The 21052-nt window shown below is 38.8% G+C and overlaps 2 protein-coding genes and 1 long non-coding RNA gene across 3 annotated transcripts in view; 1 reads left to right on the top strand and 2 right to left on the bottom strand.

Moving 5' to 3' along the window:
- LOC311084193 overlaps window positions 1–21052 on the top strand; it is a 101558-nt gene that overhangs the window by 21269 nt on the left and 59237 nt on the right. The gene's annotated exons all lie outside the window — the stretch shown is intronic.
- LOC311084178 (uncharacterized protein) overlaps window positions 1–21052 on the bottom strand; it is a 108549-nt gene that overhangs the window by 20585 nt on the left and 66912 nt on the right. The window lies entirely within an intron of this gene.
- On the bottom strand, window positions 917–13731 carry LOC311085189 (uncharacterized protein; the record flags this gene model as incomplete). Its single annotated transcript, XM_084117623.1, has 5 exons — window positions 917–1442; window positions 2325–2492; window positions 2796–2894; window positions 11063–11383; window positions 13638–13731. 5 exons carry the CDS (start codon window positions 13729–13731, stop codon window positions 1204–1206), a joined length of 921 nt encoding a protein of 306 aa, XP_083973749.1. The 3' UTR covers window positions 917–1203.

Genomic DNA, 21052 nt, shown 5'->3' on the forward strand with positions numbered 1-21052 from the left:
CAAGGAACTGCTTCCAATCTTGTTTGTAGCTTTGAGCTGCTATGGAAGCTTTTTATTAGTTTTAATCACCTCACTTATATGCTATTAACAAATATGTAAATAAAAAATTGACAAGTTTTAAAAATATTGTTGTTCTTTTAATGGTTAAGGTGTAAATGCATTTTACTCTGGATAAACTTTTTACAGAATGCTTCACAACATTGTTTATTAATAACATATACAAATCTCTGTTCATAGAAAAGATAGTAAATGTAACAAATTTACAAATATATTACAAAGCACTTGTATTTACAGTATATCTACACAGTGTCAAATTTAAAAATATATTACAAAGCACTTGTATTTACAGTATATCTACACAGTGTCAAACAGCTAAAAGTACTGTAGAATTAGTCTCACCCAAGAAAGGAAACACTTCAGATGGGTTTGTCCCCTTTGATATCAAGAGGTCCCTGATAGTTTGAGAGTAGGCAACAGATGGCCCACAGCTGATTGACTGAACCTGCCATAGAAAGAGGAACAAGCCCATCCCAAATGTGGTACTCCTTCACCCTGCGTATCGCCCTCTCAACTAAAATTCTCAGACAGGCGATAGCCTGTGTTTTCTGGGTGTCCTCTGTGCTGAGCTGATTTGATGTTTTCAGTGGAGAGATGATGAGGGTTGCCCCCACCTGTGACAGCATCTTCTCAATTTGGAACCCCTTGTCAGCCATTACTCCATCTTCTGGTTGAAGTAACTGCAAGATCTGTGATTGGCGAGTTATTTCTATATCGGAGATGGAGCCTGTGTACAATTTAGATACAAATGTGATAACCCCACATGGGGCAATGCCAATTAGACCTTTAAAGGTGGTGTGGTTTTTATAGTTGGAAAATGTTTCCGACTGTAGTAAGAGAGAAGATGCTGTTTCAACGGATCTCGGTGCAGTCTATTGTCACTCTCACCTGAGGGCAGTAGAGCTTGAACTTGTCAGGCATTGTGGCCTGCACTTGCTCTCTCGTCATCCACAATGGTAGCGAGCCAAGAACCTGGTAAAGGTAGCTTGTCCATGTTAAGATGATGCGACTAACCGTAGACAAGCTGACCTCGAAGATGGATGACAGGGTTTTCTCCTGAAGCCTAGCTGCAACACGACAGAGAAACATGAACAGTTCATCAATGAGCAGAAGTTTTCGCTGAGGGCTCGGTGTCTCTTGTGCTGTTCACTGTGCCTTGGACCAGTACAAAAGCCTTGAAGCAGAAGGGTAAACTGACTCCCAAAACACAGTGAAGACCTCATTTGAGCTGAACCTAGTGTAATAATGAAAGTCCTCATCTGTGACACAGAACTTGAAAATCAGAGGCTGCTGCTGCTTAACTGTCAGCTGCTGGATTTCACGTTCTAGTGACAAAACCTGAAGCTCCAACTCTTGAATTCTCCTTGTGGCAGCATCCAGTTTACCTTTAAAGCAAGAAAAAACATACACCTTAATGTTTATCATTGAGTCATATACTAGTTTTCACTTCGTCTTCATTATTGGATGTTATTTGTTAGTGAGCTTGACAGTAATTCTTGGCTTTTATGAAATGAACAATAACTACAATAACTAAGATTACAATGTAATTTCTGTAATAGTTCTCAATCATCCAAATCATTATCATATTGTGTGGTATTATTCAGAGTAACTGAGGTTCCTGTAAAAGCATTTTACAGTAAGCACAGCTGCTCTGCCGATGAACCCTATAGTTACTGTTGTAAAGATTTCTTTCATCGAAGCAGAGACCAGGAGACAGTTGGGATCGCGTTCAACAGAAGTTATTCTTTATTGAGAACTCTGCTGTACGTGGCTGCAGTACTTCCAACATGATCTAACTCTAATACAGTATGCATTGTAGTTATATACATTCCAAGGGGGAGGGATTACATAGAGGTGGAGACTCTGAACAAAGCATGCAAATGAAGTAGGAACACACCCTACTCTGAGTCCAATTGAATCAGCATAACTATTCACATGCTGATACTGGCCAGGAACTCCAATTCCAAGAGCCATCCCAGAGCCATTAAAGACAAAAGGTGAAAGTCAATCAACCTAACGATTCAACGTCTGGGCTCCGAAAGGTGAGAATCAAGTGATCTGACTCATTTAAAACACAATAGAGAAAACAGGTCTGGCAGGAAAGGAGACTCTTGCTGGAGACTCAATAAATCAGTCTATAAACTTTATCAGTTTATATACTATTGCAGTGGAAAAACTAAATTAAACATTTAATAAATATGTAATACATTACAAAGTAATTTATTGCCACATAGAAAAACCTGTTAATCTGTTTTTGAATTACTAACCAGGAGAAGGATAATAGGCATAGTCATGATCTTTTGCTACTCCACCCGCAGGCAGTGCCTCCTCTGTGAAGTCTCCTACAGGCATCTCCTGAGATTCATCTAGGACTGCAGCCCTAAAATGCTTCCTTGCTCTCTGGTAAACCGGCTGTCGAGCTTGTGAGGCTCTTCCTAGAGATGTGAAATAGATACACATACATGTCAATATGGATATTTAGTAATAATTTCTCAGAACCCAAAAAGTATGTATAATACCACCACAAATGCAATTATAACAAATGGCAATTTAAATGCCAACAGGATGATTTATTATAGTTTTTATATGGACTAATAAGCTGTATAAAAAAATACAGCTATTAATAAACATTTCTTCGTTTATTTCATACAAGCATAATTGTATGTAAACTGTAAATAATGTAATAAATTATGATTTATTGTTATTTTAAAGTACTACCAGGCTTAATAGTGTCCTACCTTTACCCCAGTCATTCCAGGGGAATCTAGACGGCGTTGCTCCTTTCTTAATCCTGGTTCGTCTGGCTGATGTACTTATATCCTCTGGGGTAAAGCTTGCTGACTACACACGTAGGTGCTCCCACGGAGGATTTTAAAACTCGGTCCCTCGTCTCTTTTGATCGTCCTAACCCAACGGGCACGTATTTTAGCGTCCACTGGAAAATCGTGGAAACTTAAATAGGGAAATTTATGTTTGTTGTTTGAACAAGAAGGAACACTACAATAGCATCTACAAGATGACTGTGACATGCTTATTGGATGGGAAACTGGTGAAAAATGAAAACAGGAAGAAATAAATGACAAATCACATCAGCATATGGAAATGGTTTGACATTTAGCTTTGATAAAAATGTAACACTTGTTAGTAAACTTGTGGCAACACAGGCTGACCGCGATTTATCTTGTTGCTAGCTAGTCTAACTTTCCCCTCCACGACAGTTACACGTTAAAGAATGCTATAAGTTACTGGAAATGATCATTAACATTATCAAAATACGCTAAATATAAGAACCAATAACGCTAAATACGTAAACATTATTATTTTAAACTTTACCTTTCGTGTTGTTAGTTATCACCTTTTGTATTCTCCTGAAGTAACGTTAACCAGCGCGCGCAAGTTAAAACGGAAGTACGTATACCCTGCTTTGCGGAAAAGCAGAAGTTTTCTGACGTCATTGTGAAAAGGGCCTATATCCACTGACCTTAGAACCGCCCCTGGTGGCGAAGCCATTATTTCACGAGTTAAAATGCGTCGGACCTACGCCGGAGCCTCTACGCTGTAGGCAACGCGTTGGTTTTCATTTATACTTCTGCGTCGTTGTCCGCGTTGACGCGCGCAGAGGGAGCATGTGAAACCCGAGGGAGGGGTCCTAGCAGACCAACCTGCGCTCTTGACACACTTCCCACATCTTTTTTCAAAAGTGTGTTAAACAGTTTAGAAGCAGATCTTCTAGAAGTGGTAAATGCCTCACTTCTCTCTGGGAGTTTTCTAAAACTCTGAAAACGGCAGTTGTCAATCTGGAACAAAAGAGCAATCTGGATAAGACCATATTAAGCAACTATAGACCGATTTCAAATCTTCCTTTCATAGACAAGATCATTGAAAAAGTTGTCTTCAATCAGCTGAACAAATTATTGAGCTTGAATGGATACTTTGACAATTTTCAATCTGGTTTCCGACCGCACCACAGCACAGAGACAGCGCTGTAAGAAATTATGTTCTGTTCCCAAAACCTTCCACTCCAATATATATATGTATATCAAAATGTTCCTTCACTTAAAAGAGTTTAATTATCATATAGAGAAAATTACATTCAATCTCAGTAATCAGTAAATAGTATCACAGAGGGCAACCAACAACCATCTTGATTACAGGGACTTCAAATAGCTTGTCACCTTAAACCTTTGACCGTTCTGTTTTAACAGAAGATCAAAGATGTGATCACTTCAGATAGATTGTATTACCTAAACCTTTTGCTGTTCTGATTTCATTTACATTAAGAGTTGACCATTTGGGTTGATCACATCCTGAACAAATGGTAATCAATTGTAGAATGGGAATGGGTGTGGGACACAGAGAATCTTCTCAGACAATGGGGTGTCTCAACTTCATTAACATAGAGACCACAGCTGTTACAAGAAGAGCAACTTCATTGACATTAAGGGTTGTAAAATGTAACAGGATAAAAGGTTTGAGATTTGGATGTTCTGGGTTCATTCTGACGCCGGTGAACCCAAGGTGCTTTGTGTACCTTGCTACTGCTATGCTGTAATAAACTTCATTTTTGAGATCTTCGACGTCCACATCATTTTTTCATACATTGGCGAGCCAGACCCAGGAATCGACGGATTTCCAGCAAAAAAGGGAAAAGGTAAGAAAAAGCTGTTTTCTTTCATTTATGCTGTTTTTGTCAAGGAATTCCTCGTTTTAAAAAAATCTAGAAAAGAAAAATTAAGGACAGAAGAGATCGAATTTGATTTATTCAGTATTAGCAGGAGGAGTTTTAAGCCTATTCCGTACAATTTTGTTTAAGATTCTAACGTAACTGAATAAGCCCGAAGCAGTGTGGTGACAGAGTTGTATTGGAATTGTTGTTTCTAAAGTAATTGAAACAAAGTGCTTAAGTGTAAAGTTTCTAAAGTAACTGAAATTTGGTGTTGGTCTCTTATAATTCTGTTAAGATTCTAAAGTAATTGAATAAACCCGAAGTACTGTGGTGGCAGAGTTATATTAGATTGGTTGTTTCTAAAGTAACTGAAACAAATGTATATGTTTCTAACATACTTGAAACCGATTGGGAAGTGGTAATGATTCTGAGGAAATTCTAAAGTAATTGAATAGACCCGACGCAGTGTGGTCACAGAATTATTTCACAACGATTGTGTGTTAAAGTGTAGGCTATAGTGAGTCCGACGCGCTGTGACTCGGTGAAGTTTAAAACAAAAACCCGAAGCAGTGTGGTTTTGCCCGACGTACTGTGGCAGTGTTTTAAATTGGATAAATATTGTTTAAGCCCGAAGTACTGTGGCTAAGTAAATTATTTTAAGAAAATAACATAAAACCCGACGTAGTGTGGTTTTGTCCGACGTACTGTGACAGTGTTGCATTTCTTAACTGTTTTGCGTAACGAAATTTAAGGACCAATGGATTGTGGCTGTGGTTAAGTTTAGAAGCCTCAGGTAGTGTGGCTATTTTGATCATTTGTGTCCGAAGTACTGGAGCTGTGAATAATTAGACTAACGGATATCTTAAAGGAACTAGATAACGTGTAGTCATTTAAATCAGACTTTGTGAATAACTATTAGAATCAAGAGATATTTTAAAGCTTGATAAGACTTTTGAAAATGGAAGAAATTATTGTTAAATACATCGCTAAACACGGTTCTCAGGGAATGTTTGACGGAATAGAGAATATTGTTGATAAACCGTACAAGTGGGCTATCTCTAAGTTTGAAAATGATCCCAAAATGCCTAAGAACAAAAAATGGGAAAATTGCTAATGCACTTCAAGCACTTTTTGCTTCATACAAAGTAACTAGGAGGAGAGTAGATGAGTTAGAGGCTGAAAATGAGCGACTCAGTGTTGGGGTAATTTCTACAAAAATTACCTGGCTAGTGAAACGATATGGAAAGAAGAAAAGGTCAAGATGCAGAATGAGATTTCACTTCTTAGAACTAACAATAGTATGCTTAAATCATCTGTGGAAACATTGTCTAAAAATTTGGAGGAAGCGAAGGCGACTTGTCAGTTTATGATAAAGAATGGCTCAACAGAGAAAAACCCTAGTAAGACATTGTTAGGTGTCACGTTGTGTAACCCAGTTCCAGAGATGCCAGATTTGCAGGAAGACAGCGCTGAGGGTTTGGAAAAAGATTATCAGTCATTCAGTAGCCAATATTCTGACTGTAGAGTTAGATTTCCGATGGCACCAGTTCATTCTACTACGACTATGCGTGCTAGTGAAGGAAGGGAGGAACCAATGACTTCTACCATAGTCCGAGGATTTAATCCAACTGAACTAGATGCTGTGATCAAGAATATTGGGAAATTTGATCCTGCCAAACAAGATCCATTAGATTTTCTGAAAAACTTGGAGGAATATACTGAAGTTTACAATTTTACTGATGGTGATGCGTGCATTTTGTTAAGAATGTGCTTGCCTGAGACTTTGTCTGGAGCCTTACCTCAGAAAGTAAAGGACAGAAATGCTAATAAGTCGGAGAGGAAAAAGGCACTGCTTGAAGTCTTAGGTGTGATGTCAGTAAATTGGGATAAAATATCTGAGATGCACATGAGGAAAGGGGAGCACCCAGCAGCATTTTCAGAACGATTATTGGAGATGTTTAAAACTTTCAGTGGCAATCCGGACATTACTAAGAATGATGTCAGTTTCAAGTCTGCCTTGATTAACAAATGTGACCCACTCACCCGGTCTGCTGTGACAATGCATGTGACACCACTATCTGAATATAATGACATTATTGCTCAAATGACACAGTTTTACAACAATAATGTTCATGCAAATAGTCAAATGAAAGCTGCCAAATCTAGACATCCAGTTACTGCCTTTGGCGAGAGAGAATGTTCTATTACATTGCCTAATGGTTTCTATCAGGGAACAAGGAGATTTGCAAGAATAAATTCAGAAGGTGTTATTCTTTGCTATGCATGTGGAAAAGCTGGTCACATTGCTAGACATTGTCAAGACAGTGAGAGACCTCTTCAAAACTTTGTCTGTCATGCATGTGGAAAGGATGGTCACATTGCAAGGCATTGTTTGGAGAAAAGAAAGGAAGATCAGGAAGTTGTTTGTCATGCATGTGGAAAGGATGGTCACATTGCAAGGCACTGTTTAGAGATAAGAAAGGAAGATAAGGAGGTTGTTTGTTTTGCTTGTGGAATGATGGGGCACAAGGCAAGACAGTGTCACTTTTCACACAAAAGAAAGATGGGCTATAGTGGTTTGCTTAAGAAAATAGGCAATTTAGAAACCCAGTTGGCACTGTTGAAAGGAAATAAAGAAGTCATTCACACCTTGTCAAATATATCACTGCACCAGCAACATGACTGTAGCTCAGTCACAAGCAAATGCTGATGCAAATTAGAATAAGTTTTTGATAGTAACACATTGTAGAGAAAGGTTTACTATCAAAAGGGGGGTGATTCTTTATGATTCTTTAGCATTGATATGTAGTTATAATTTTTTATAAATGTTTAAATGACATCAATTGTAAAGTGAAATTTTATGACATTAATGATGTTTGATGTTTATTTGATTAAACCTTTGACTTTAATGTTTTGAATGTGAAAAGATGATTGTGGGGAAAAGGGGGGGCAACTTCTTTTTGATTATCATTTCAGATATAAGCATAAAGATGTTTGCCTGAAAGGAGTAACCTCATGTAGAAACATGACATGGTCGTTTGAAGGACGAGAAGGAAGTACTGTAGAACCAGTGGAGCCAGGGGATTTTCTCATGAAAAATTAAAGAATAGCCTATAGAGATTTCCAGACCTGCAAAATCATGAACTGCAGGCCTAAAAGACCTAAAAACCTTGAAACCCACCATGGGATGGATGGAACTGATGAAGAGGCACAGACTCGAACAACACCAGTGACTGCTTCTTCTAGAAGGACTTATGGTCCAAGTGGAAAAGAATGGACAATGAGAAGAGAAAGAAAAGGAGATTTCAGAAACAAACCATTTCTGAGACTATGGACAACAGTCTTTCCACAGAGGGAAAACAAGTGGATAAAGGATGTCCACACGGACAAAATGATACGCACGCACGCACGCACGCACGCACACACGAACACACACACACACAATATTGTCTATTGATTGTTGATTATTTGAGTTATCAAAACTAATCAATATGCTAACATCACTGATGTGAACACCACTGAACATTTGACATTGTGAGAGCCCAACAAGGCCTTGAGGAAAGACAAGATTTTTGCAAAACAAATGCATGATGGAGATATGGCCTATTCTGGTTTAATTTGGAATGTAACCTTTAAAATGGCTGTATGTGTATGTATCTTTCTTATTATTTGCCAATGCATTATGTTATGTGTTCTATGTTTAAACATTAGATTATAGATTGATGTATACGTTCTATGTTTAAACATTAGATTATAGTTAGATTATAGATAATTCCATGATCAATATTGAATGTTCCAAGTGGATATGATGGTTCTTGGTTACCTCGAAAAAAAAATAAAAAAAAATAATAATAATAACATTTCATTATCACAAACTATGATAATTTTGCTCAAGTGAAGTAGAGCCATAACTCAGTGTGCAGGAGGCGTAGATCCCGAAGACGGGTAAGATTCTCTGATGGCCATAGATGGGAACGACCTAAGCCATGGGCTACGCTGCCACTGGGGCACCTGCCCACCAGGTTTCGGGAGGTGTTATCTACGAAAAGGGAGTGGTTGTGATGCTACTTTGGGCCAAGAGCATCAAAGGGGGGTCTGTAAGAAATTATGTTCTGTTCCCAAAACCTTCCACTCCAATATATATATGTATATCAAAATGTTCCTTCACTTAAAAGAGTTTAATTATCATATAGAGAAAATTACATTCAATCTCAGTAATCAGTAAATAGTATCACAGAGGGCAACCAACAACCATCTTGATTACAGGGACTTCAAATAGCTTGTCACCTTAAACCTTTGACCGTTCTGTTTTAACAGAAGATCAAAGATGTGATCACTTCAGATAGATTGTATTACCTAAACCTTTTGCTGTTCTGATTTCATTTACATTAAGAGTTGACCATTTGGGTTGATCACATCCTGAACAAATGGTAATCAATTGTAGAATGGGAATGGGTGTGGGACACAGAGAATCTTCTCAGACAATGGGGTGTCTCAACTTCATTAACATAGAGACCACAGCTGTTACAAGAAGAGCAACTTCATTGACATTAAGGGTTGTAAAATGTAACAGGATAAAAGGTTTGAGATTTGGATGTTCTGGGTTCATTCTGACGCCGGTGAACCCAAGGTGCTTTGTGTACCTTGCTACTGCTATGCTGTAATAAACTTCATTTTTGAGATCTTCGACGTCCACATCATTTTTTCTTACAGCGCTCATAAAAATAATAAACGATATTCGCTTAAATACTGATTCAGGCAAATTATCAGTGCTGGTGCTACTCGACCTCAGTGCTGCATTTGACACTGTCGATCACAACATACTTCTGGACAGGCTGGAAAACTGGGTGGGGCTTTCTGGGATAGTCCTAAAATGGTTCAGGTCATACTTAGATGGGAGAGGTTATTATGTGAGTATAGGAGACCATAAGTCTGAGTGGACATCCATGACATGCGGAGTCCCTCAAGGCTCAATTCTTGCGCCACTCCTGTTCAACCTGTATATGCTCCCAATGAGCCAAATAATGAGAAAGAACCAAATCTCTTACCACAGCTATGCAGACGACACACAGCTCTACTTAGCCCTATCGCCTAACGACTACAGCCCCATTGTTGGATGTGTCAAAACTTTCTTCAGTTAAACAAAGACAAAACTTAAGTCATTGCGTTTGGAAACAAAGATGAAGTTCTCAAGGTGAACGCATACCTTCACTCTAGGGGTCAAACAACTAAACATCAAGTCAGGAATCTTGGTGTGACACTAGAGTCAGACCTTAGTTTCAGTAGTCATGTCAAAGCAATAACTAAATCAGCATACTATCATCTGAAAAATATTGCAAGAATTAGATGCTTTGTTTCCAGACAAGACTTAGAGAAACTTGTGCATGCTTTCATCACCAGCAGGGTGGATTATTGTAATGGACTCCTCACTGGCCTTCCCAAAAAGACCATAAGACAGTTGCAGCTCATACAGAACGCTGCCGCCAGGATTCTGAGCAGAACCAGAAAATATGAACATATCACACCAGTCCTCAGGTCTTTACACTGGCTCCCAGTTAGATTTAGGATTGATTTTAAAGTATTATTACTGGTATATAAATCATTTAATGGCCTAGGACCTCAATATATTGCAGATATGCTTGCTCACTGAATATAAACCCAACAGATCACTCAGATCATTAGGATCATATCAGCTAGAAATACCAAGGGTTCACTCTAAGCATGGCGAGTCCGCTTTTAGCTATTATGCCAGCCGCAGCTGGAACCAGCTTCCAGAGGAGATCAGATGTGCTCCTACAGTAGTCACTTTCAAATCCAGACTCAAAACACTTCTGTTTAGCTATGCATTTAATGAATGAGCACTGTGCCAATATTCGTCCGACTGTTTGTACTGTACTGTATTTTATTTTTCTAAACTTTTTTAATTATTCTTATTTCTTTTTATTATTTTAATTTCTTCTATGTAAAGCACTTTGAATTGCCACTGTGTATGAAATGTGCTATATAAATAAACGTAAAAAAATAAATAAAAAATAAAAAACACAAAGAAAACCGCTGTTTTACACTGTAATAATATTTCACAATATTACTATTATTATTTTGTATTTGTTTTTTAATAAAATAAATGCAGCCTTGGACAGCGGAAGAGATTTCTTTCATTCAACAAAATAAAACATCTTACAGATCCAAAACATTTCTCTGGTAGTGTATGTGCTGTGTTTCAAATAAATATAGGAAAAGAAAAATAGAAAACACTCCTGAATGTCACTGCAAAAGTATTAAACACTTTAATGATGTGATTGAAATGGACAAGACTTGCTTTTAAACATGAAGACTCACCATGAACAGAAACACTGAAGATCTTTTCACTGAAGCTGCTGTCGCTGATGATCATTAGTGTATATTCTCCAGAGTCTGTGTTTCTGATGTTCATGATGGTCAGAGATCCAGTCTGATGATCCAGCTTCAGTCTGCCTCTGAATCTCTCAGTCCCTTCATTACACTGAACATCTGTACAGATCTTACTCTGATCTCTATTGATCTGAGCGATGAGAGTCTTTTTAAAATACCATTTAATATTTTCTTGTTGGTTTGTTTGAACACCAGTGTTTAGAGTGACTGAATCTCCCTCCTTCACTTCTTCTGTATAATCAAACACACCTGAAGAAGAAACAATTAACATTAGTCAAACAAATGCATAATAGTGCTTTGAAAATGCTTTCCAAGTCCAACATATCATAAAGATTGTGAGTAGAGAGATATGACTAGATTCACTGTGAACTTTCACTTCCAGGAAATTGTGCCATTTCCCAAAACATTAAGATACAATGGAAGAATAAAAAATTGTATTGTTATTATTTTACCGTTTCAATCTTATACTTAAATAACATGTTTTCATTTACACTTTTATTCACCCACAGTGACTCACACTAGTAACAACTGATGACATCACAGCTTGATCTTTGCTTGACCAATCAGCGGAAAGAGGCGTTTTATTCCCGCTCGTGTAGAGATGGAAAAATACAACGTGTTTATCCAGTTTGGTTTTACTGTCTTTCCATTTGCCGGATTACAACAGTGTTTGATGAAAACACAAACAAAAATATGAAAAAAAAAAAGATTTGCGGTTTCTTTACGTTCATGAGAAGGGTTGAATATGTGATAAATGAACAATTTCTTTGTTTTTTAAGACAAAAACGATAAAAAAATAATAGATGCATTGAAATTGATGGATGATATGATGAGAAACTGACATCTTCACCAGAACAAAACAGTTAAACTACCACCAATAGAAGAACAAGTACGCTTTTAAATCATAATGCACTGAATATGAAGTTAAAGGAGTCATAACCTGCAATTTTCACTTTTCCACGAGAATCAATGTATGTTATGATTGCATAATGATTATACACTGGCCGGGAAGCCGATATTTAAAAGTGAAGCGTTTGTTTACCTCAGGGTTTGTAAAATAGGCCACGTGCACGCGCACTAAAAAATGAGATTTTGATTTCTGCCCCGTCTTGACGTCAAGACGGGGCAGGATATACCATATATGGACACCGCAGCAGGAAGCCCGCCCTTCCCCTCTCCCCTCTCCCCTCTCCCCTCTCCCCCTCATATTCAGTCGCGAAAGATGCAGAAACGTAGTGCACACGTGAGTTGCTCTGTGGTTGACTGCCAGAATCAACATGTAAATGTGTTTTCTCTACCAAGAACGGACCTAGATATCAGGGACCAGTGGATTAAATTCATTTTTAATGACGCGGTTCCTTCAACCCTTCCCACTGGTTTATCGTTAGGTGTTTGTGCTGTGCTAAACATTGTACGCCGGAATCCTTCACAAATTTGGGGCAATATCAGGCGAAGTTGGCATCGAAGCTCGGGAAAAGCGCCATTCCAACAAAATTGCCTGCAATTGAAACGGTAAGACTGTGTTTTTATTGCTCTACTGTGTGTAACAAACAGCATCTAACTGCTAATGCGGCTATTGTATGCTATTGCGTCTGTCACTAAACAAATAAACGAAAGACTCGAGGTGAAGTAATTATTTATGTTCCCTGTAAACAATTTTTGACTTCATTATAATGATTTCTTAATTCAGAATATGATCAAGATTGCGTAGGTTGATGTGTTCGGGGAATTTGCCAGTTAATAGTAACATTTAAAGCCCCTTAAATGAACGAAATGACTCGAAAAAAGATTTGTTCATTTTGATGAACGAGATCGAGTTCGGTACGTTCAGTTCACGTTCGCCCAAAATATGAACGAGTTCATGAACTATCGTTCAATGAACGCGTTCAGGCACAACACTGGCGGGAGTATTAGCTTCGAGGTAAACATGGGGAATGGCTGATACTTTGCAAAAAACAAATGACTGAGATCATCATGAACTCGGCTATTGTATATTGATTGCCTAACGCTTACACTGGCCGGGAAGCCGGTCGCGGCCAGGTCGGGTTCATTCACAACTTGCGCCATGATGTCATTTTGGAATGATATGCTAAAGCGTTACCTGCGGTGTCAACCCCCCTCCTTCCTGCAACCAATCAACACGCCCCTCATTTGCATTATTAAAATGACCGTCCACGACAGCCAAAATATCGCATCAGATCTCGCGAGACAATAATGCCTTCAGAAATAAGGGTCTGAGGAGCTCTGTGTTTATTTTTTTTCCACTTTTCTTTTTTAGAAGGGCCTGAAAGACTATAATACAGCAGTAGGTATCCAAGGTAATACCAGGTTATGACTCCTTTAAAGATATAAATTACACTTTAAGAACAAATGTCTTTTTGAAGAAATTATCTTTATGCTGTGTGTGAATTAATATACAGGTAAAGAGAAAACACCACTGAATGTCACTGCATAATGATGTGATATAAATGTACAAGACTTGCTTTTAAACATGAAGACTCACCATGAACAGAAACACTGAAGATCTTTTCACTGAAGCTGCTGTCGCTGATGATCATTAGTGTATATTCTCCAGAGTCTGTGTTTGTGATGTTCATGATGGTCAGAGATCCAGTCTGATGATCCAGCTCCAGTCTGTCTCTGAATCTCTCTTTACACTGTATATTTGTACAGATATCACGCTGATCTCTATCGATTAGAGCGATACGAATGTCATTATAATCCCATATAATCAGTTCTTGTGGGTTTGTTATAACACCAGTGTTTAGAGTGACTGAATCTCCCTCCTTCACTGACACTGCCACTCTATCAAACACACCTGAAGAAGAAACAATTAACATTAGTCAAACAAATGCATAATAGTGCTTTGAAAATGTTTTTTTTACATATCATTAAGATTGTGAGTGGAGAGATATGACTGGATTCACAATGAACATTCACTTCATGAACATCATACAACCATGAATATTATGATACAAATTGTGCCATTTCCCAAAACATTAAAGGTATAGCGGAGGATTTTCTTTTTCCGGGTGGGTAGTGTAAACTATTGGTCCACCTAAGTGTCAATCATTCTGGTGATATGTTTACGTAAGGCCGTCGTACGTGCTCGTCCCTTAGTTTTCGCTTTTTGCGCATGCGCACTTTCAGGTGTTTATGTGTGGTGAGCTAGAGCTAAGCCATTCATTGAAGCTCGCCGTTTCACCGGGTCCTTTGAAAATTTCTGAGGGTCGCAAGAGAAAAAGTTTGTACGAACTGTATGAGAAGAAGAGAAAGGCCTCAGAAGAGAGAAACAAGATCAGAGTGTTTTTGGGAGATTGTTTCACACGATGGCGTGCGCTGAAAACACAGGTTGGGCTTCCCACTGATGCCTCAGTCGCGAAGTTTCTACTCGACAGGTAAAGTTTGGCATGCTATTTGGAGAAAAAGTGCAAATCTTCTTTTGGAAAGTAATCTTGTATGAGCGATGCCGACAGCAACTTGTAAACAGAGCGTGCACGAGGAGAACCTCGCACACGTTTAATAGGCGTTCCCTCTCGGGAGCAGGTAGAGTGTTGCGCATGTGCATTTTTTTCAAAAAGTGGAGAGGGTGGTTCTTATCTAAAATTCGGAAAGATCCTCCGCTATACCTTTAAGATACAATGGAAGAATAACATTTTTTATCGTTATTATTTTACCGTTTCAATCTTATACTTAAATAACATGTTTTCATTTACACTTTTATTCACCCACAGTGACTCACACTAGTAACAACTGATGACATCACGGCTTGATCTTTGCTTGACCAATCAGCGGAAAGAGGCGTTTTATTCCCGCCCGTGTAGAGATGGAAAAATACAACGTGTTTATCCAGTTTGGCTTTATTGTTATTCAATTTGGCGGATTACAACAAAGTTTGATGAAAACACAAACAAAAATATGAAAAAAGATTTGCAATTTCTTATGTTAATGAGAAGGGTCGAATATGTGATAAATGAACGATTTCTTTGTTTTTCTGTTTAAGACAAAAACGAGAAAACTAATTATCTGAAGGTACACGGATAAAAAAACAGATGCTTTGAAATTGATGGATGATATGATGAGAAACTGACATCTTCACCAGAACAAAACAGTTAAACTACCACCAATAGAAGAACAAGTACGCTTTTAAATCATAATGCACTGAATATGAAGTTAAAGCTGTAAATTACACTTTTAGAATAAATGTGTTTAGAAATGATCTTTATGCTGTGTGTGAATTAATATACAGGTAAAGAGAAAACACCCCTGAATGTCACTGCAAAAGTAGTATAAGCAAATGTCACCCCTTCGGTGGAATGACTCGTATACTTAAAAGTAATATTTTTGTTGCAAATTTATGTGTTGTAAATGAGAATCATTTTAACCAAACGTGACTGTCTTTGTCTTAAGTTATAACACAGTTCTCAATTACCCCTTTTCCACCAAGGCAGAGCTGGTGCTGGTTCGGAGCCAGAGCCTAGTTTCAAATCGGTTCTTTGTTTTTCCACCGCCAAAGCACCAGCTCCGAACCAGTAAAACTGGTTCTTAAGTAGCACCAAATCATTGCAGGGTCTAGAACGGAGCCAAGAAAGAACCGCTTGCGTCAGAGGCTGGGGGCGGGGTTACCGTGGCCAACAAGACTGAAGAGAAACTTGTGACCGCCATTTTCAAATAGCAGCTAATCGAGCTAACAGCAGCTAAACACGATGGACGCGATCTAAAATATAAATCTAAGGCTAAAGTCGGCATCTTATTGTTAAAAATAAATGTTATGTACATGCCGTTACTCTCGCTTGTAATCTCCGTCTGTACAAATAATGGCGAGCCGCGCGAACAAGTTAGATCCGCCGTGTTTGGATGCCGATGTAGGTCCGCAAAGCCATGAACATCAATAGCAAAGCAACGTGCGCCATTGTTGATGATGTGTTTGTGTTTGGCGCTGCCGCGCTAACGTTGCTGAGAAAGATGAGACGTAGCTGTGACGTTAGACCTGGCTCTGCGTTGGCTCTTTTAGCCTGTGGAAAAGCAAACCGGTTCTTTGGAGGCTCGTCAGTCGAACCAACTCCGAACCGGCACTAGCTCTAGCTCCGAACCAGCACCTGGTTCTTGTTGGTGGAAAAGGGGTAAATGTGTTTTGGGATGTAGCAACACAACATACAATACAGTGCAGACTTTGTTATGATGTGTTATTCGTTTAACATATGAGATGAAATATCATTGAGAGATGACAGAAGGCCCGTTTATGACAGATATCCAGAAACATATATGTGTCCAAAGGGAGTGAGCGGCCCTGCTTCTACACTTTTTAAAAGCGCATAAGTTTTTCTGTTAGGGTTTGGTTACAGTATTTATAACTAGCTTTAACAATAAAAGTTGCACAACTCTTCTGAGTGACTGTAACATGCTTTTCATTTAGAGTTTTTTTTACTGTAACCTTTTTTGGCTTTTGCAGTTGGACTACTGTATTTTTACAGTATGCAAGTGCTGAATATACAGACTGTGATGAGGTTCAGTGTGTGTGAGAAGGAAGAAGACAGGGTCGGCGTGACTGGGACTCGTACAGCGCTTTACAGTTTTTTTGGATTGCTTAAGCACGATTTTCAAAACAGGGCCCGTGTTTTCAAAACACTACACACAATTAGCACAACCACACACCCAATTAGCAAAACACTACAGATCCTTTGCATAATTAAACACTCTTGTAAAAAGAATACACTTCTGTTTAAAAACCACACTTTGTTACCATATGAAACACACACGTTTCACATTACTATACTCTGTTTGCACGAGTTACACTCTGCTGTGATAAACCTAAAACACTTTTAGCACTTCTACTTCCCTATGATTAGAGTAGGCTACCATCAACAAAGTACAAATATAATGTAAATTCACCAAACACTACACAAGACCAATGTTGCAGACTGAAGAAACTCGTTTATTTCTCCACACGCCCAAAATGTTGAAATGGAGATTCATAACAAAATGTCACTTAACATATTGTACTGCAAGTTTACTGTAAAAAAAAACAAAACAAAAAAAAAAAAAACACTAGACATTGTCTCTTCGCCTAGCCGAATCTGGCCAGAGAATTTCATCAACATCGCAGGCAATGTTGTCATTAGCAAAACACCTTGGCAAGAAACGTCTTGAATGGCGAATCCATCCTTGTATTGCTGCTACCTCTATCTGGTCACAGGCCTCCTCCATGGCTTGGATGAGGGGTACCTCAGCCTGGAGACGGAGATCATACACCTTCCACCGCCATGCCGAGAAACACTCTTCTATAGGGTTGAGGAATGGAGAGTATGGTGGAAGATATAGGACGGTGAAATGTGGATGTTGCTGAAACCAGTTCTGAACCAGAGCAGAGCGGTGGAAAGACACATTGTCCCAGACAACAATGTATTGCATATGATCGATTTGATTTGCTGTGGTTATGTTGTGCAATTGGTCCAAGAATGTAAGTATGAGTGCTGTGTTGTAAGGGCCCATATGGGCATGGCGGTGGAGGACCCCATTCTGTGTAATGGCTGCACAGAGTGTTATATTACCCCCACGTTGCCCTGGGACATTGACTATAGCCCTGTGGCCAATGATGTTTCTTCCCCTCCTTCGTGTTCTTGCCAGGTGGAACCCAGCCTCATCTACGTAAATTAACTCATGCTGGATCTCCTCTCCATCCATTCGTAAAACTCTCTGAAGAACAGTGTCAGGCAAAATTGTATAGTTCAGTGTAGATCTAGTATACATATTACAGTACAGTAAAAGATATGAGACAGTATGCAAGATCACACTGCTAAAGTGAGTACATACCTCTGCATAATCATGCCGCAGTCGTTTCACCCTTTCGGAATTGCGCTCGAAAGGCACTCGATAAATTTGCTTCATTTGAATATGTTTTTTTTTTTAGGATGCGTGCCAGTGTTGATGTTGAGACCTGATGGATATTGTTGAAACTGACGTGGTTATTGACAATGTTAGCTTGGAGCTGATTGAGTGTTATAGCATTGTTGGCCAAAACCATGTTTACTATCTCCCTCTCTTGCTGTTCTGTGAACATAGGAGGCCTTCCACCTTGTTGTTCCTGACCCTCAATCCTATGTAGAAAAAAAAAAAAACAGTATACAATAGTACAGTAATTTCACAGGAAAAGGTAACAGAAGTGTTGATAGTGCATAGAATACAGTACTGTAAGCAGTTACTGAAACCGTGCAAATGTTTTTGATATGATAATATTTTTACAATACCTATTTTCCAGTCGGAATGTTCTCGTGGTTAACAACGTAGTCAACCAGTGTTGCGCGGATCTCATTCGTCAGATTCGGTCCTCTTTGAGCACCTTCTTGTCCTCCTCCTCCTCCTCCTCCTCCTCCTCCTCCTCCTCCTCCTCCTCCTCCAGCATGGCCTCCATCTCTTCCTCTGTTGATTCCTCCTCTGTTGATTCCTCTTCCTCCCCTTCTTCCTCCCCTTCCTCCTCCCCTTCCTCCTCCCCTTCCTCCTCCCCTTCCTCCTCCCCTTCCTCCTCCCCTTCCTCCTCCCCGTTCTTCTCCTCATCTTACTCTTTCTCTGACTCTTTCCATTGTGCTTGAAGACCGATGAACTCACCTGCTGTTTTTTATAGTGCTTATACACCTGATTGGTGTGTCTACAATTAAGCAAACAATTGTTTCCACACCTGATGACTGTGTTGAACCAATTGGTTGGACGGTGCGGTAATTTGACAGTCAGTGCTTTGGTATTGCAAGGAAGTGGCTTCATGATAGATTTTTGTGTGTAATGTATGTTATGTGTTTAGTGTTTTGCAAATCACTGTGTGTAGAGTTTTGCAACAAGTGTGAGGTTGACAATGTGCTTATAGTTGTGCAAATATGGGCTGATGTTTTGCTTCTTGAGTGTAAGGTTTTGCTAATAGTGTACTACTTTTAATTTTAGTGTGTAAGCAATCCAAAAAAACTGTATTTAAAGCAAAAGAAAAATAAACAAAAGGTGCGGCCACTGCGCATTCATCGTAGCTCTTCACTACAGCACAAAATAAAATTTCACACAAGCTCTTCCCGCTGCATCAGCTTTGGTTCACATAAACTCTTCCCGCTGTTGTCAGCTTTCACATGTAACAACTGTCACGCTGCACACAAGTCTCCAGTCTGTCTCTCTCCCCGTCGGCATATCCGGTCTCTCCACGCCGATTACTGCAACAAGACACAGGTGTTCGTCATTTGCACTTGACCTAATTGAGCGCCGCTCGTCTCGCTCCTCTCTCTCCTATGGAAGCTTGTTTCCGCCACAGAATAAAACATTTTAAAATATAATTGCGACTTTTTATCTCACAATTGCGAATTTACATCTCGCAATTCTGACTTTTCTCAGAATTGCGAGATATAGTCAGAATTGCGTGTTATAAAGTCAGAATTGCTTGTAATAAATTCAGAATTGCGTGATATAAAGTCGCAATTATCTTTTAAAATGTTTTATTCTGTGGCGGAAACAAGCTTCCATACTCTCCCGCTACAGACCTCGTGGAACCACGCCCCCTCGCCACACAGACATTCAATATACAATATTCAGTACTATACTATACTGGCAGTGCATACAGTATTTATTCTCCTTTACTATACTTTTTTTTTTACATAATTGCAAAATGAATTTATTATGACAATATACTGTTTTTCTATAACAGCTTTGGATTGTGTTCTCCATTTTTTGATGTACTGTAGTGTCTAATGAATGATCTGTAGTCTTTATATTTTGACCGATGTGTGTATGATCTGAAAGCATTATTTGATTTTGAGCACAGATAGGTTTGAGTCAATTGTTTGATTTTTTTTTTGTTTTTTTTTGTTTTTTGCCAGAAGAGTCAAATGTTCTCTGAATGTAGTTTGAAGATTTGGTTTTGTGTTTAAGATTTTGAGAAAGTGGGTGATGGTTTTGTGTTTAAGATTTGAACAATTCAGAAAACTATGTCGTGTTTGACTTCCTATACTGTCATGCTCATTACAGCAGAGGCAGCGGCTGATTACAATAAACTGTGCTGGATAAGATGGTGGGAAACTAGTCTCAGCCTCAGACATCACACCCACACTTCAGGAGTTTCCGTCTATTTAAGTCGACATCTGATTGATTGTTTGACTTGTACAGGATTCCCAGGAGACGTGTGTGTGTGTCTCGTTCTTTAACGGTCTGGAAACAAAGCTGGCGTGACGCCAAACCCCCATCAAATAAATGCTGGATTTTCAAAAGTAGGCCTATGTGAAGTTTTAGACACTGAAGGGTTTTTGAAGGGTCATCAACATTTTTCAGCCCATAAACATGACACTTAATTTAAATGAACCGTGACTGTTTGCTTTACTTCAAAGCAAAGTCACTTCAAAGTTTACTTCAAAGTGAGTCAGAAGCCCTCTTGTTTGGTCCTTGGCAAGTGAAAGTTGTTTGAGTCCAGCTCTACAATCAAAACCATTCACTCTTGCTGAAAAACCAAACGTTGCCCTCAGACAGGACACACAAGCCCTCACAAACACACACAGTACAACATAGTCTAACACACTGGTGCAATAAATTCAAAACAACATTTCCAAAACTGGTAAGTTGTGTTGCTTGTGGTTCCCCCCTCACAAACCTTTTCACATGATGAACACAAAAGACACAACCAATGGATACATTGGCACATTTTATTCATTCATGTACTAGACTAGACAGTACAGCGCAAAAAAACAAACAAATAAAAAACATTTTACTTTCTCCTCTAATATATATATATATATATATATATATATATATATATATATATATATATATATATATATATATATATATATATATATATATTCACTTACGTATAAGATGTGTGTGACCATCATAACCTCCTGAGAAGTTTTTTGAATTTAGTTTTTTTCCATGTCATCACACTGTTTAGAGCACAAT

Source organism: Abramis brama (assembly GCF_963993115.1).
Source record: "Abramis brama genome assembly, chromosome: 6".
NCBI lineage: Eukaryota > Metazoa > Chordata > Actinopteri > Cypriniformes > Leuciscidae > Abramis > Abramis brama.